Below are 16,365 nucleotides of genomic sequence, written 5' to 3' on the forward strand. Positions count from 1 at the left end.
TGTACCTCAAGTTAGGCAAGGAAGTGTTTTTCCTGGTTTTTAATCTGTCAGTAAATGCATCGTGATGCTTCACATATTGATCCTGTCAGTCCAGTTATCCTGTTTGTATTTAATTCAGTTTCTTATATCAGCCAAAGTTCTGTAACGCTGCACTTCCTGTCTACATTAAATCACTGTGAACAGGTTTACTGTGTTTTTATCCATGGTTTTCCAGAATAAACTGAGGCTGAATGGCATTTTTTTATTTACATTTTTAATAACAAATTAAAAAGGATCAAACTAGACATTCAGGTTTTTATTTAAAAAAAAAACATGAAATAAGATAAGGCTGTCTTTACTGTCCATATTTCACCCTTTCAGAGACCAATGTCACCAAAAAAAAGTTTTTTTCCCCTCAAAAAACAAGTTGAAATTAGACATTGAACCCAGTCAGTTAATCATGATGAAATTCGACTTGCAGTGAGCTGAAAACACAAACAGCAAACATTAGTGCTTAAGCATGAAGATGGTTTATTTTTGTAAAACAGCTTTACCCAGACTTTCCACCTGATGCATAACCGTGTCCCTTCCTACAGGGAACTGCAGGATCACGCGAGAATTTGCAATGTAGCGTACCGAAGGGCCATGTTTTTCACCAAGATGACCAGAAGTTAACTTACAGACCAAACATCTTCATGCAGGTCAATCGGACACTGTGGGGGCCAATATGAAGAAATGAACTTGAGCCAATATTCTTAACTTATCCGGTGTTCGACACGAGTCCTCAAGGCTGCAAGACGCAGGACTTATCTATCCTCTGACTAAAGCTCTTCTTTCCTGACACATAAATGACTTTCAAACTTTATTTAATCATATTGTGTTGAATTCATTCATTTCATTTAATTCATTTATAGAGCACCTTCCACAATCTTTAGCAGAAGCCCAAGGTGCTGAACACAATAAACAGGCAATCGCAATAAATAAAAAAATAAAAAATGGACGATGCTTAAATTCAGTGTTTGAATAATGTGTCCTATACATTAATGAATGAGTTTAAATGAATATTTTTCCTGTAATGATTCATTTCAGATCTTAAATTACACCAGATCGGTATTTGTTGATTTTAATAATTTAATCTATCAGTTTGAACACAATAAAATATTATTAATGTTTAACATTTTTACTGCACACTCAGAAATCACCTGTAAGTATCTGAGATCTTGTGATGTCTGGGTTGTAAAATCAGTTTGACTGTATGGTTTAACAATCTATCAATTATTCATAAATTCATCAACGCCAGTGTGCAAGTCTATGATACCCTCGCGTGATGGCAGCTCTTGAGCAGTCCGGGGCAGAGGCAGCCAGATTGGTGATGTCACTGGACACAGTGGCTCCTAGGATCTGAGTTCAGATATCACCGGCCATGAGATGCTACCAGGGTCTGCAAGTTAGACGTTCCACGTCTGAGGTGTTGTAGCGTCTGAAACCACTCGCACGCGTTGCTGAGTGACTTTTGACCTTGAGGTCAAAGAGAGGATGGTCCCAAGTGCTTTGCTCACCCGGTCGGCCCACCAAGTAAGCTGGCAGATCTCTATTTTTATTAACTGTTGTTGACAAATTTAGACAAATCTGAATTTGACAAGTTTTAAAGGGTCTTAACAAATATTCCTCACAAAATCACTCCTTCACTTAAACACTTAAGAGGTTAATTCTTAGTGTGAAGCACAAATGATAAACATTAATAATAATATTATGATATATTGGCTCAAGTTAATTTCTTCACATGGGCACCACAGTGTCAGATTGACCTGAATGAAGAAGTTTGGCCTGTAAGTTAAAAGTTTACTTTGGTCATTTTGGTAAAAAACATACGCTACAGCACATTCACTTGATAAGGCAGCACACATCTAAGGTAATAACTTTTTTATTTTTACAAGTTAATAAAGATGGACAATATATCGGCACCAATATCGATATCGGCCAATGTTAGTCATTTTTTAACATATCTGTATCGGTTCGATAAATAAAACCGGGCCGATATTAACAACCAATATTTTTTCCATCTCATCTCCATTTGTTTGCCTGTTTCAGAGGGTGAGGGTGGTGGTGTGTGATTGTTTAGTCATGTGAACAGTGAATGAAATCATCTCAGAAGCGTAAATGTGTGTGTTGTGTGTGTACATAATAATGTAAAATCAGCTTTACAGTTTTTCTCCATTGGTTTGGCTCATTTGTTGAAACAGAAATTACATTCTCAAACCTCTAAGACCATTTGGCAAAACACTCTTACAGTTTAGCACAACACTACAGCTCACCTGCAAACGCTCATATCTCTTCCAAAACTGTTCACTCAGGCTTCAATCTAAATCCCTTTCTCATTTAAACAGTCAGTGTCTCCAAAATGGCAAAGATCCTTCTCAATAGCTTTGGCTCATTTCTCGACACAGATTGGACATTCTCATCATTCTTGGTGCTTTTGTCAAAATAAACCTGGATGGTTGATCACAACAACATGGTTTACCTGCAATAGCTCATATCTCTCCTAAAACAGTTCACTCATGTGTCAAAACTACATTTCTTTCTAATCTGAATAGTAAGTGCCCCCAAAATGCATCGTCCCTTTGGCATTGTGTGAGTGCTGCCATACAAAGTGTTTAGATGTTTTGTCCCTATGGCAGAGGACCAACAATATAACCGAAATGAGTAGCCTCCAAGGTTTGACATCACAGCTTGCACTCACACTACCAAGGAAATTATAACCATTTTCGTTCACACACAAAGAAAGTTTCATACATATGTAAAAAGAAAATTTACATTACAGGAATACAGTAAATTGTATGAACACAAAATCAAAAAACAAGGACGTATTCAGTGGTCGCTGTACTCATTCTACCGCTCTTGTCCTCTGTCTTCACCCTCCTGATTATTTACACGCTGTTGTCCGTCTGGCCACAGAATCTCGTCCACATCACAGCGGACACTTTCTCTTGCGATGCAACGAGGGAAGAAACGGCGTGCATGCCGCAACCATCCCCTGCATTGATCTCCTGTAATGTCGTCACACGCTGCGTCCATAGCATGGAGCAGGGGGGGCTGATCCTGAGCATGATGCTCACACACTCTCCACCTCAGAGATGAAAAAAAACTCCTCTATCGGATTGAGGAAAGAAGAGTAAGGTGGTTGGAACTCCATGGCCATCCTTGGATGTGTTGCAAACCAGCCCCTAATGAGTGGGCTAAGGTGGGAATTGGCATTGTCCCCCACAATAACATAAATGGGTAGGTGAGGCCCTATGAGACCTCTCTCATTTTCTGGGATAAAATCAGAATAAAGGCGATCCAAGAAGATGAGGAGCTTGTGTGTGTTGTATGGACCAAGACTGGAGATGTGAGTGGCCACACCATCGCCAAAAATGGCAGCACACGATCATGGAAATCACCTGTGTGACACTTCCTGTTCGTTAGTCTAGTGCAGGGATTCCCAAAGTGTGGTGCGCGCACCCCCGGGGGTGCGCGAGCTGCCACTAGGGGGTACGCGAGGTGAAAAGTGTAATGGCTGCGGAGCTCAGAGAAATCTGTCAGGTGTCACCATTAGCGTTGCCAGAAAACTCATTTGTGGGTGGGCCAAAGAAAAAGTAAGTGGGCACAATAAATGTAATTGAAAACAAGTATATTTTACGTGTGTGTGTGTGTGTGTGTGTGTGTGTGTGTGTGTGTGTGTGTGTGTGTGTGTGTGTGTGTGTGTGTGTGTGTGTGGTGTGTGTGTGTGTGTGTGTGTCCTCCACATGTGCCCTAACTTCATAATAACAATGCGCCGAGCTTCAGCACTCTGGCCTGCGCACGCCGATATGTTCCGTATTTGATCATTTTTAACGGTGTTGGAGAAATCTGAAGGTGGTGAGTCATTCTGGCAGATTGTAATTAACACCTGTCTCATGCAGGTGTTCTGACATTGTAAACCTCACACGCGCTGAAGATCTGAAGTTTAGAGTGCGTCTGTCAGAGGTCAGACGCGGTCCAGCGGAACCACGGCTCACGTGTGCACAAGTGAGCACATCTGGGCTGGGCAGAAGTAATTTTACAGCATTGGTTTAAATAGCGCCATTAACGAGACACAGTGACTTAAACTCTGCAAGTTGTGAAGCGCGTTCCATCCGCGAGCCGCATCACCAAGCGGAAAGTGAATGCGTCAAGCTTAAACCAAGCTTCGTGGAGCTGTGCCGCGCGCGCGCACACACACACACACATTCAATAAGTGCACGCTGCGCAAACTGCGGCGCGCCAGACTGATACCGTCAGACTGAAGGCAGAAATGAGCTCTGCCTCCTCTGTGATAAAAACTTTTAAGAGGTTTTATAACATTTTTCATTCCAGGTCAAATTAAGATATTAGCTTCTATTTTGGGATGACGTATTAAAGTCGGGTCCGCTCCAGCCAGTGACTCCGAACCTGCAGCATGTTATTCCTGTCCGCGTGGCAGCGGATCGCAGATTCAGCCACACCATAAAACAGCAATAAGTCGGTCTGAGGCAAAAGTGAACCTCATGGCTAAAGCTTTTTCCTTTTCCCCTATAGACATTTGAGTACGCACAAGTATGGCCAGTTTACGCAGAGCAGAAGGAAGGAGATCGCTCTGGCCGCACAGGTTAAACGTTCCTACTTTAAGAAAACCGTTAAATTGCATTGTTTATGTGCTACCTGGGCTCTCTAAATATTTATTTAAAATTAAATCAAAGGAAATTGTAATGGTATCGAATGTTTATTAATTACTATTTAAAAAATGAAAGTGATGGGGAAAAAGGTCGATCATATTTTTTAACCCTGTCTGTTTAGCTTGACGTCTGATTATATATATATATATATATATATATATAGCCATGCCGTGATGTGTGTGTGTGTGTGGGGGGGGGGGGGGTGCGTCGACATGGTCGACACATAGAAGGGGGTGCGCGGCTAAATAAGTTTGGGAACCACTGGTCTAGTATCACCTGACTGTCAATGACTGTCATCAATGTATCAAATATTCAAAGAAATCCATATATAGTATTCATGGTATCATGTTCTTGACCAATTATGACAATTGAACAGACAGTCGTTGTAATGGAATGGAATGACAGTGTTTTTCCCTTCTTTGCTCAAGACTAGTCTGCATGACATTTGGTCTCAAGGTCTCATGCATTCCTTCTAACCTGCTTATTTTCAGCTCAACAGAAGAACGAAGAATGAACTCTTTTCTTTTAATTAATCAAAGAACTCTATTTTATTAAAGCTAATCCATCAAAGTGTTAGTCAATAAATAAGACGTGACCGATCTGTGAAATCAAAATATTAATTACTTTATTATAATCCTATAGAACATAAAGGTACTGTGACTTTAAGTGTTCCAACAGGACTGATTTCACGCAGCGTTAAAAGACATAACACATTCCTTTCACTGATCCGATCAGAATCTTACAGATCTGATGGAGGCGTGGTTCTGATGGTGTTTGGTAATTTTTCATTCGACAATAAACCATAACATCCGAAGTATAAAACTATGCAACGTCAGCTCTAACGCCAGTTCAAAGCGTTCCAGAGAAAGTGACGAGTGGCCAATCCTGATCTATACTCTTCATCTGAAAGAACAACGACAAGCTGAAAAATGTGTTGCTATTCCAACAGCGACAACAGTTCCTTTCAGAATAAAAGCTGAACCATCCAGACCGGGGGTCTCACCAGACGCCAATAACCTGTCGTGTACCCGGAAGTAACTCAAAGAAGGGTCTGATCGGAACCGCGGCTTTTCCTACCGGCTCGGTTCCAGAGAGGGTCCACTGGACCTCGATATTCCTGATCTACAGAGGACTTCCACGAAAGGTAGGTAGACCGGCATGATGGTGTCTCATGTGTTTCTGAACTTCCAAACCAAAGCTTAATGCGAAAACATCACCTTCATTTCTCGTCAGAACAATCGCTTCTTCGGATTTGTTGGTTCTGATTTGACATCACACGTCATCCATCCACCGTCTCATCCACTTTAGTTACACCATACATTTAGTTTTAAAGTCAGTCTAGTTTAATTAGTTAGTAATAAAATTCTTAACTTTTAAACTTGACTCTCTCTCTTCTGTTGTCTCTTACGTAGCGGTTATCTAATCCCTGCAATAAAAAGATCCAATCTTCTGCTTTAAATAACCCATCGATCCGTAAGGTGGATTTCATATTTCCTATGGAATCCCACGCCTTACGGCTCATTAAATAACTAATCTATTTCATTACAGTTGTGCATGCTGACATGTTTTGGAGAGAATGATCATTGGACTGAGAATCAACTAATCAGTTTAGATCTACAAGATCTATTCATTTAGGAAAATGTGCTAAATGTGGGCTAACTGTAGGATACAGGTACTTAATCATTTGCAAAGATGCACTGAGACAATTGAGACATGTACTAAGGCATTTGCCATTTGATAAAATGAAGTTTGGAGGTTTGTCCATGCTATTTTAAGAATGTAATTTCTGTTTCATGAAATGAGCCAAACCAATAGAGAAAAACTGTAATAATTTTCATTCTATACAAAATCTGCTGATTTTAGAAGCATTAATGTCAGTAAATCGATCTCGGCAAATATCGGTTATCGGCCATAACAGTGATCTTAATATTGGATATCGGCCCAAAAATTTCATACCGGCGCATCACTACTAGTTAAGTAAAAGTCTTTTATTTTGAAATTTCACCAGTGTTTGGTTTCCTCTCTAGTCAGATCTTTACTGCAGAGCTTGACATGTTTTGAAAGGGTAAGTGTATAAAAACAGACCTGGATCCTCATTCAAACGTTCATAGAAACTCCTAAATTCCTACGAGTGAAATTTAGAATGTGCGTACGAACAGTTAAAATCCTGATCTATGAAACATGCCGTGGCCTCTCGTATGCATGTTTCTCCACAATCGTCTGATAAGTCCCACCTGTGCGTACCCAGGTGCTCGTGTCTGTTCTCAGTCATTTACATTTAATTAACCAGGTTTGGTCACGCTACATCCTCAGCACATGAGGGGATTCCCTGCGTTCTACCCGAGAAAAAAAAAAAACTTGTCTGCTGAAGTGCAAAAGAACCAAACAAGTTGTAGAGATTTTAAATGCTGTTGATCTGTGCCTATGTACGGTTGATACATGAGGCACCTGGGGAGTAAATTTAGCAATTTCTGGGATGCGCCGCTGCACACCCAGTGGAAACGCACGCGTTGACTGTTATTAGCTGCAGATTAAGCTTCGCACGTGTTATGTGACAATTACACATGTGGTGGAAAGCCAGGAAAAGCCTAGACTGGGTAAATAAGTTTATTAAAATGTTTTTACTCACCAATGAACTCGGCCACAGGGTCGTGTTCTCCCTCGGTGCGAATTGTTCCTGCGATACTTTCATTCTCCAAGATCGGCAAGAAGAGTTGAACAAAATCGGAAGTGTAAGGAGGTGCGATCACGTCTAACACCTTAAAAAGATAAACTTTGTTTAAAGCAAAGCACAGTTGAAAAAAAAGAACAAACTTAAGTACCTAGCTTAGCGTTGTGATCTAACAGACGTGTGGTTGGTGTTTATCCACTGGGACTGGCTGCAGACTAACATTTTATTCAACCTGCGTATGTTCTTGGCCGTTTACCTCAGTGACAAAATATCTAATGAGGGAAATATCCGTGTTGAGTTTCTCCAGACATTTACGAATGTAACTGACGACAGGAAGGACGTAACCACGACTCAGGAGATGAACCATTCTGTCCAGTAGCGTCTTCTTCAGCTCCAGCTACAGTAGAAACAAAGCATCACTCAGACTTTATCAGACAGGTGAAACGTTGTGCGTGACGGTGCCTCAGAAACCCACCTGCTCCATGACGTCCAGCTGAGAGTGCTCCGTCTCAAAGAGCTTGATGAGCAGCTGGAGGACCTGCGAGTGTAGCAGCTGGTGACACGTGCAGATCTGTGCAGAAGAAATATCATGTTTGGTATTTTCACACCACCTTTAAATTGAAGGAAACTATAGCATGCACCCGCTAATCTTGTCGTACCTCATCTAGTAAAGCTAAATGAACGGGAGTATGGTCCGTTTGGAGCTGGAAGTAGCGTGGCTCTGATACAGTCCAGTCCACCCACTTTAAAACTCCCATGGCAACCACTGGAAACCTGAACACATCAACAGGGACCAGTGAAGACGTCCTTATTAACATATCCTGAAATGATTGGAGTACTGATTAAAAGAAAACTGGTTTAAAGAGTCTTATGTGTGAGAGATAACATTATTTACTAATTAAACCGCACTTCTAGGGGCACTTTGCTCACATCTCGTCACAAACTGCCTTCAAATTCAATTCAAATTCAAAAGATACTTTATTAATCCCAGAGGGAAATTAGAGTTTCAGTACACACAATTCTGAGATCAGACATACTTACATAGGCATAGACACATGACAATAACATGTCCAATAAAAGCTTTTTTCATAAAAGCTGCTTAACTCCAACTAGATACTTCATAGCTAATCTGCACGGTCATCAATCACTAATCCCTCCCCTTGGGTATCTTCCCTGAGACGTTTCTACTGGAACCGGAATCCCGCGATGCCGGAGCAAACTAGATAGCACTAAACACCAGTCGCTGTTTTCTAGGTCCAAACATCTTTTGTTGTCCGTGACTTCAAATGGTGTTTTTCTTTTTAGGACTCTAGTAGTTTGTCCTAACAACCGGCTGTTTCTCCTTCTCTGATATTATTGAGTGGAGAACCTCTCACACCAGTGGAGTTCTAGTGCTAAATAGGTGAGTGTGTAATGAATGGAGAGCCCAAGGAAGTGTGGCGGTTTGGCGAGACCAATTTAATTTGTTTCTTTCTTTCTTTTTAATCTCCAAAGTATATTTATAGCTAAAGTACATTAGAACATTGTTAAAATGTTTTAAGCTCCTTTGTTTTCCAAATTTGCCATTGCAGCTTTAACCCTCCCACTGTCCTAATGGGTGTGGCCCCGTGAGGAAAGTTGACCATTGAGCAGGATTGATGGTTGATCCCTTGAGGTCCACGTGGCAGGGGTGAGGTGGTGCTCACTCCTCACTCCTGCCACGTGGACCTCAAGGAATAAACCATCAATCCTGCTCAATGGTCAACTTTCCTCGCGGGGTCATCCATAAAGACAGTGGGAGGGTTGAGACAAAGAGGAGCAACTACTTATATTTGTGACCATTTTTTAGGTCGCCACTTGTACAACCAGGTTAACTATATAAACTGCTTATCCACATTGCATTGTTATTCTTGCTCGCCAGGTGGCATTGGAAACCCACTATAAACAATAAGTTATCTCACAATTAGGGATGCGTGATATTGGCTTTAAAACCGATATTGTCTAACTCAGCGGTTCCCAAACTTATTTAGCCGCGCACCCCCTTCTATGTCCCAACCATGTCGACGCACCCCCCCAGCCCCCACATCAGGGCATGGCTATATATATATATATATATATATATATATATATATATATATATATATCAGAGGTCAAGCTAAACAGACAGGGTTAAAAAAATATGATCGACCTTTTTCCCCATCACTTTCGTTTTTAAATAGTAATTAAAAAGCATTCGATACCATTACAATTTCCTTTGATTTAATTTTAAATAAATATTTAGAGTGCCCAGGTAGCACATAAACAATGCAATTTAACAGTTTTCTTAAAGTAGGAACGTTTAACCTGTGCGGCCAGAGCGCTCTCCTTCCTTCTGCTCTGCGTAAACCTGAGCTGGTCACCTACTTGTGCGTAATCAAATGTCAATAGGGGACAAGATATAGCCATGATGTTCACTTTTACCTCAGACCGACTTATTGCTGTTTTATGGTGTGGCTGAATCTGCGATCCGCTGCCACGTGGACCAGAATAACAAATGCTGCATGAGTTCAGGTTCGGAGTCACTGGCTGGAGCGGACCCGACTTTAATACGTCATCCCAAAATAGAAGCTAATATCTTAATTTGACCTTGAATGAAAAATGTTATAAAACCTCTTAAAAGTTTTTATCACAGAGGAGGCAGCGCTCATTTCTGTCTTCAGTCTGACGGCGCGCCGGAGTTTGCGCGGCGTGCGTGCTTATTGAATCTCTGTGTGTGTGTGTGTGTGTGTGTGTGTGTGTGTGTGTGTGTGTGTGTGTGTGTGTGTGTGTGTGTGCGTGCGCAGGGCACAGCTCCATGAAGCTTGGTTTATGCTTGACGCATTCACTTTCCGCTTGGTGATGCGGCTGGCGGATGGAACGCGCTTCACAACTTGCAGAGTTTAAGTCACTGCGTCTCGTTATTGGTGCTATTTAAACTTCTGCCCAGCCCAGATGTGCTCACTTGTGCACCCGAGAGCCGCTGGAACGCATCTGATCTGACAGACACACTCTGAACTTCAGATCTTCAGCGCGCTTTTAGTAGCCTGGATGGGAATAATTTCTTGATTTATTTAGTTACATCCACAATGTTCTGTGTGTGAGGTTTACAATGTCAGAACACCTGCATGAGACAGGGTGTTAATTACAATCTGCCAGAATGACTCGCCACCTTCAGATTTCTCCAACACCGTTAAAAATGATCAAATACGGAACATATCGGCGTGCGCAGGCCAGAGTGCTGAAGCTCGGCGCATTGTTATTATGAAGTTAGGGCACATGTGGAGGACACACACGCAAAAATATACTTGTTTTCAATTAAATTTATTGTGCCCTCTTACTATTTCTTTGGCCCACCCACAAATGAGTTTCTGGCTACGTTAAAGGTGACATCTGACAGACTTCTCTGAGCTCCGCAGCCATTACACTTTTCACCTTGCGCACCCCCTAGTGGCAGCTCGCGCACCCCCGGGGGTGCGCGCACCACACTTTGGGAATCCCTGGTCTAACTCATAATTTCAGACACTGATACCAATATTTGCTGTGTCCCTCTGTCATAAAAAAATAAATAAAAATAAAACATTTTAGGTTGCCATCATCACATATCTCCAATGATTAAACTTTAAATATTTTCTGTGCAAAATGACAACTACTTCAATTTAAGTTATTCATAGGAAAAGTGACATATTGCATCTGAATCTCATTCTCCCTAAGTGTGACGCCAAGAAGTGTGCATTAGTTAGTAATAATGTGCTCTTACTTATTATGTTATTATATTGAAGCTATGGTGATAAAACATTTATAAAGATGTTCAGAAGAGAAAAGCAAACTTTGTGTGAAGATTTTAGTTTTTGTTTGTTTGCTGTAGCGTAGCCATGTGCTGTGAGGACAGCAGATCCCAACTACTACTCCACAAACAGAAAAAACTACAGTATCTTCAGATCTAGAGGTTGACTGTTATTTTTTTTCTATTACTGATATGTGTTAAAGTCAGACACCTAAATAAAGTTAATTTAGAGTATTTATTATGCAGAAGTTAATAGTGAACGTAAAAATACATTTAAATTAAATCCTGCAACAGCACCAGGCTGCCCAAGGATGTGCCTGACTTTAAATTGGCTTTATTAAAGGACAAATATCGGCCGATGCTGATGTATAAAAACCGGTAAACATCGGCTCGATACATCAGCCAACTGATATGTCGGTCTACCCCTACTCAGATCTGTCATATTTTGACATTTTGAGAGAATAGCTGAAGAGTTTGATGTATATGTGACCGATAATGTTGAACATCCCTACTCACAACAGTAGCATTTTTAGAAGAGCTTTTAGCATGTTTTAATCCGTATATCAATGCAAATCATTTTGAAAGCACTTAATATAACTTGAGTTACTGATATTGTATTATTGAAAAAAGCAACATATTCCTATAAGCCATTACTTTTGCAATACGTTACTTTCAACAGTGCCACTAAGCTGTAATCCATCATCCTTTACTCAACAGTGTTCCCTTTAGACCGACCTGATGCACTGGTACAAGGTGCTGAGTTCAGCCACCAGTTCTGTAGCTCCTTTGTTCTCATTGCAGCACAGGTTGTGAACGGTCTCTATGGCCTTGGAAGTTGATTTCAGCTCATCTTTATTGATGTTGACTCGCTTGTTCTGGTATTAAGACAGAGGGTTAAAACGTTAGGAAGACTGCAGTCTCAGGCCCTGTCCACATGTAGCCAGGGATCTGCCAAAACGTAGATATTTTTCTACGTTTTGGCCTGTCATCCACACGAAAACGGATCTTTTTAAAAACTCCGGCCAAAGTGAAGATCTGCGTTTTCTCCGTTTTGGGTGTCTGCGTGTGGACAGACAAAACCGGAGTTTTAAGGTCCGCAACGTCACTTTCCGCGACAAAAAATGCTGACATCACGTGTGCGAACTGTGCTTACACTAGCCGGCATCATGGATGCCCTCAAAGCTGTGCTCTGTCACTACCCGATCCATCAATTGTCCAAGCGCTTTCTGCTTGTTTGTTTTTGCAAGCGGAATTACTGCTCCTTGCGGAAGACCACAGACGAAGGACGAGGTTAAGAACGGGGTAAGTACTGCCGCCTACAGGTCTGGCATGTCCTTAACAACGTATTTATCCGGGTACGTGTGGACAGAGTTTGTTTTTAAAACGCGGTGGTGTGGATGCAAGTTTTTGGAGGGGCGGATATTCGTGTTTAAAAAACCCCGGCTACGTGTGGACTAGGCCTCAGTGGATCAAGATGACAAGTAAAACATGTGAATTCTGCACATTTCAAACATGTATCTGTACCTTTTTCCACGTCTCAACAACGCTGGCTGCGTAGCCTAAAATGTGGATGTATTTGTGCTTATGGTCCTGGTTGATTTTTGATCCAGGCTTGAAAAGAGACTGCATGAACAGGTCTAGAAAGGCAGGAACCCTGATCTAAAAGGCAGAAAACACCAATGTTTTAATTAAGAGCACCTTCACAAGGGATAAAACATGGGAAGGAGTTTATTCTCACCAGCTCTACAGGAGGCGGGTCCATGCTGCTGAACATCTTGAACAAAACTGTGATGTCGGCAGGATTCAGGGCTCCTTTGGACAACATGGCGCCCAGAGCCTGGCAGGCTCGAGGGTAGGCTGCTGCCGTACCAAGTGCGAGGGTGATCTGACTGGCATCATGACCCCTGGATTCAAACAGAAATCAGCGTTAATAGTGATACTGACATGTACTAAACGCACACACACAAAATCAAGCTGCTAGCACTTTCTTCTTTAACATGGACTGTAACTAGTTACTTTTCAGGGTTTCCCCCAGTGCTTTATAAGCCTGGCGGCACGAACGGCGCAACAAAACTAGAGCCCTCCATCAGCTGATACTGGTGAGAAAACTCCCAGTCTCACGGAGGAGCGCTGCGGGACAGAGCGCGGGCCCCACCCCCCGACGGCAGAATCCGCCAGGCTTAACTCATTTTCTGGGGGAAACCCTGCTTTTACACCATTTAATTTGTTTATGCATTAAATCCTGACCTCCTAGCCCTAAGATCAACCATGAGCATAACAACATGGCTACATGACTAGAGTACCTCTCATGTGCGGACTTCTGCACTTCCTGGCTGATCCTACGAACAGCTGAACCGCCCTGCTCCTCCTGAGCGAGGATGGACATCATTGCCTGTGCGAAGAGGTAGGTGTGCTCTCCATGACACACCATTTTCTGAAAGAGAATAAGCAAATAAATCTTTTCAACTCCATCCATCCATCCATCCATCCATCCATTGTCTGAACCCGCTTTGTCCACGTAGGGTCGCGGGGGGGGGGGCGGCTGCTGATCTCCAGCGGTCAATGGGCAATCAGGCAGGGTACACCCTGGACAGAGAGCCTGTCCATCGCAAGGCAACACAGAGACACACAGGACAAACAATCATGCACACACACACACCTAAGGACAATTTAGACAGACAAATTAACCTAACAGCCATGATTTTGGACTGTGGGAGGAAGCCGGAGTACCCGGAGAGAACCCACGCATGCACAGGGAGAACATGCAAACTCCATGCAGAAAGATCCGAAGCCAGGAAGCGAACCCAGGACCTTCTTGCTGCAAGGCAACAGCTCTAACCACTGCACCACTGCGCAGCCCTCTTATCAACTCAATTTTACAAATGTCTCCCAGAGTTCCAACCACGTTAAGACAATAATACACCAAACAAGTGATCCAAAATGAACCACAACCACTAAATAAAAAAGAATTTATTAGGGGAAAAAAAACAAAAACAGGAACATGATGAGATCAGAGATTGTCCCAAAAAATGTTACACTAAACTAAAACACTTAACACACAATAAGCCTTATTGATGGGGTCAAAAGTTGTCGTGTACATTGGGATAAAGGAAAAGAAGCAAGTCTCACAGCAAATTCTGGCAGATTTTTCTCCAAATTTTCTTCTCCTCCATCCAGCAACGTGGCTAAAGATGTCCTCAGCACTCGGGAGAAAACCTCCAGTTGCTGGCATGCTGTCGAAACACTGGTGATCTCTCCTTGGTAACCCGCGTCAGAAATAAGCTAAACACACACACACACACAACCGGCAACAAAATAAGCCTCGATTCCTACTAATAGGTCTCAAAACAAGTAAAAAAAGGAAACCTCCTTAAAGATTAAACTGACCGGATTTATAAAGTCTTGTAGATTAACTTATAATAACATAGAGAAAAGAAACTGAGCATAACACACACATCTGTACTTTACCTTTACAGTGAAGTTGAGCATCAGACAGTCGGGGTGAGCCTCTGCCAGCTTGTAGAACAGATCCCTCCATGTTGTGTGTGCTATCATCTGCTCAAGCCAAGCAGGCGTCTAAAAAAACAGCAGAAATGTGAGCTACTTCTCACCCACAATATGCTCTAATAGGTTTTGTGACTGTTCAGAAGTCTTACCTCTCCCTCCACAGTAAAGATAGAATCAGCTTTCTGGGGGTCGAAGTGCTTTATGAGGAGACTCTTGAGGTGATTTTCTACTCGCTCTTGGACCTGAGCCGGTTCCACACCTGCAGGCAACACAAAGACGAAAAATAAAATGCAGAACAAAACGTATAATGTTAACCACATGTTACTGACCCATTTGGATGAGCCACTCCGCTAGAAGATTGACCGTCTGAGCAACAGCTGAGTAGTTCTCTGAGAGAAGTTGGATGACATGTTCAGGAGAGCCACCTGCTTGGAAATACCTGCAACACAACAGCATGACTTCTTTTTGATTCTGCATTACAGTTTCTAAACTTTTAAACCCAAAAATATTAAACTATAGTTGTATTTTAAGGCTAAATGTTACCGTTTCAATGTGTTGAATATAGCAGGCTCCATGATATAATCTCTGCTGGAGAATTTCTGCAGGCAGTCCTCCTGGACTTTCCCATCGCTTTCTCCTTCATCATAAACATCATCCTGAAAGAATCAATGACCCAACATATATGTGGACACCAACGATCTTCCTATGGAGGACTGAACAATGCGTTTTTTGTGTCCATCATTCACTGTCTTTCATGGTGCAGTCAGTGATGTGTTTTTTTTTTAATTGGAAGCTACTGAAGTACGTCTTTTACTTAAATGCAAACCTTTGCTGCTCATTTGATACAAAAATATAATTGAATTTGTGATTAAAAAGTCAATTTTAAACAGCAATTTTGTACTTCAGTAACAATTAGGACTTGTTTTCGAACAATATTTGCCCCCAAACAGCTACATTTTGTCGCTTGTTTAATTTACATTGAGGTTATCTTTGTATTTAACCTACATAAAAATCATATCTGAAACTACACAGGAGTATGTTCGAACTGTGCCTTTAGTTTCATTCATAATAAACTGGTTAAAAAAAAGAAGTAGCTTTAATGTGCCAAACTGAAATATAGCTTTATTTTGGCGTCTGGGTCTGTCGATATGAATATTTTACTTTAATTGCAGAAGAATAGATATAACTATGGTGAAATTTGGTGATTCGAATAACACAAAATACTCAACAGTAAATAGTACAAATGAATTAATAGTGAATACACCATCTGCGCAGTTATCTAGCATGCAGCTAACTGTATGTAGCTAACTAACTACTAGAAAGTCAACGGTTCACTAAAGCCGAGGCTAACCTAATGCTAACAGCAACAAGTCCCGTCCTCACCAGGTTACCGTCTGGGCCTTCCCAGTCTCCTCCACCTGTGTAATACTCCTCATCCATGACGGCGGAAAGAAAGGAAGCCCCGATACAGCTAAAATGACCGAGCTGTAAATTTTAAATATGGCATATGTTTGTTTTACTCCGGCAAACGCAATAATTAGAAGACTAGCCTTATGAGCTAGTAAGCTAACAAGAAGAGGAAAATGGCCAGCAGATTCGCGGCGCTTTAATCCCCGAGTACAGACTGTCAGGCTCAGCTGTGTCAAGAAGACACATTGTTTTTTGGTAGTTTATCCTCTAAACGTATATATTTTCTACCATAGTTGAATGGATGA

The 16,365-nt window shown here is 41.7% G+C and overlaps 1 protein-coding gene across 2 annotated transcripts; it reads right to left on the bottom strand.

Annotated features, from left to right (window-relative positions):
• Nucleotides 1–227: 227 nt before the first annotated feature.
• nelfcd (negative elongation factor complex member C/D) lies at nt 228–16,249 on the bottom strand. Of its 2 annotated transcripts, none has more exons than XM_015959728.3 (15): nt 16,034–16,249; nt 15,194–15,306; nt 14,980–15,089; nt 14,800–14,909; nt 14,612–14,719; nt 14,273–14,425; nt 13,447–13,577; nt 12,882–13,047; nt 12,668–12,802; nt 11,879–12,018; nt 8,022–8,136; nt 7,838–7,933; nt 7,619–7,759; nt 7,321–7,450; nt 228–464 (listed from the first exon to the last, which is right to left on the bottom strand). In XM_015959728.3, the coding sequence occupies exons 1-15, from the start codon at nt 16,088–16,090 to the stop codon at nt 430–432; spliced, it is 1,740 nt and encodes a 579-aa protein (XP_015815214.1). In that variant the 5' UTR covers nt 16,091–16,249; the 3' UTR covers nt 228–429. The 2 variants fall into 2 exon arrangements, with proteins under 2 accessions (XP_015815214.1, XP_015815215.1); XM_015959729.3 differs by having other exon boundaries at nt 16,002–16,131.
• Between the last annotated feature and the right edge of the window lie 116 nt (nt 16,250–16,365).

The sequence above is a fragment of the Nothobranchius furzeri genome, chromosome 3, assembly GCF_043380555.1.
Source record: "Nothobranchius furzeri strain GRZ-AD chromosome 3, NfurGRZ-RIMD1, whole genome shotgun sequence".
NCBI classification, from domain to species: Eukaryota; Metazoa; Chordata; class Actinopteri; order Cyprinodontiformes; family Nothobranchiidae; genus Nothobranchius; species Nothobranchius furzeri.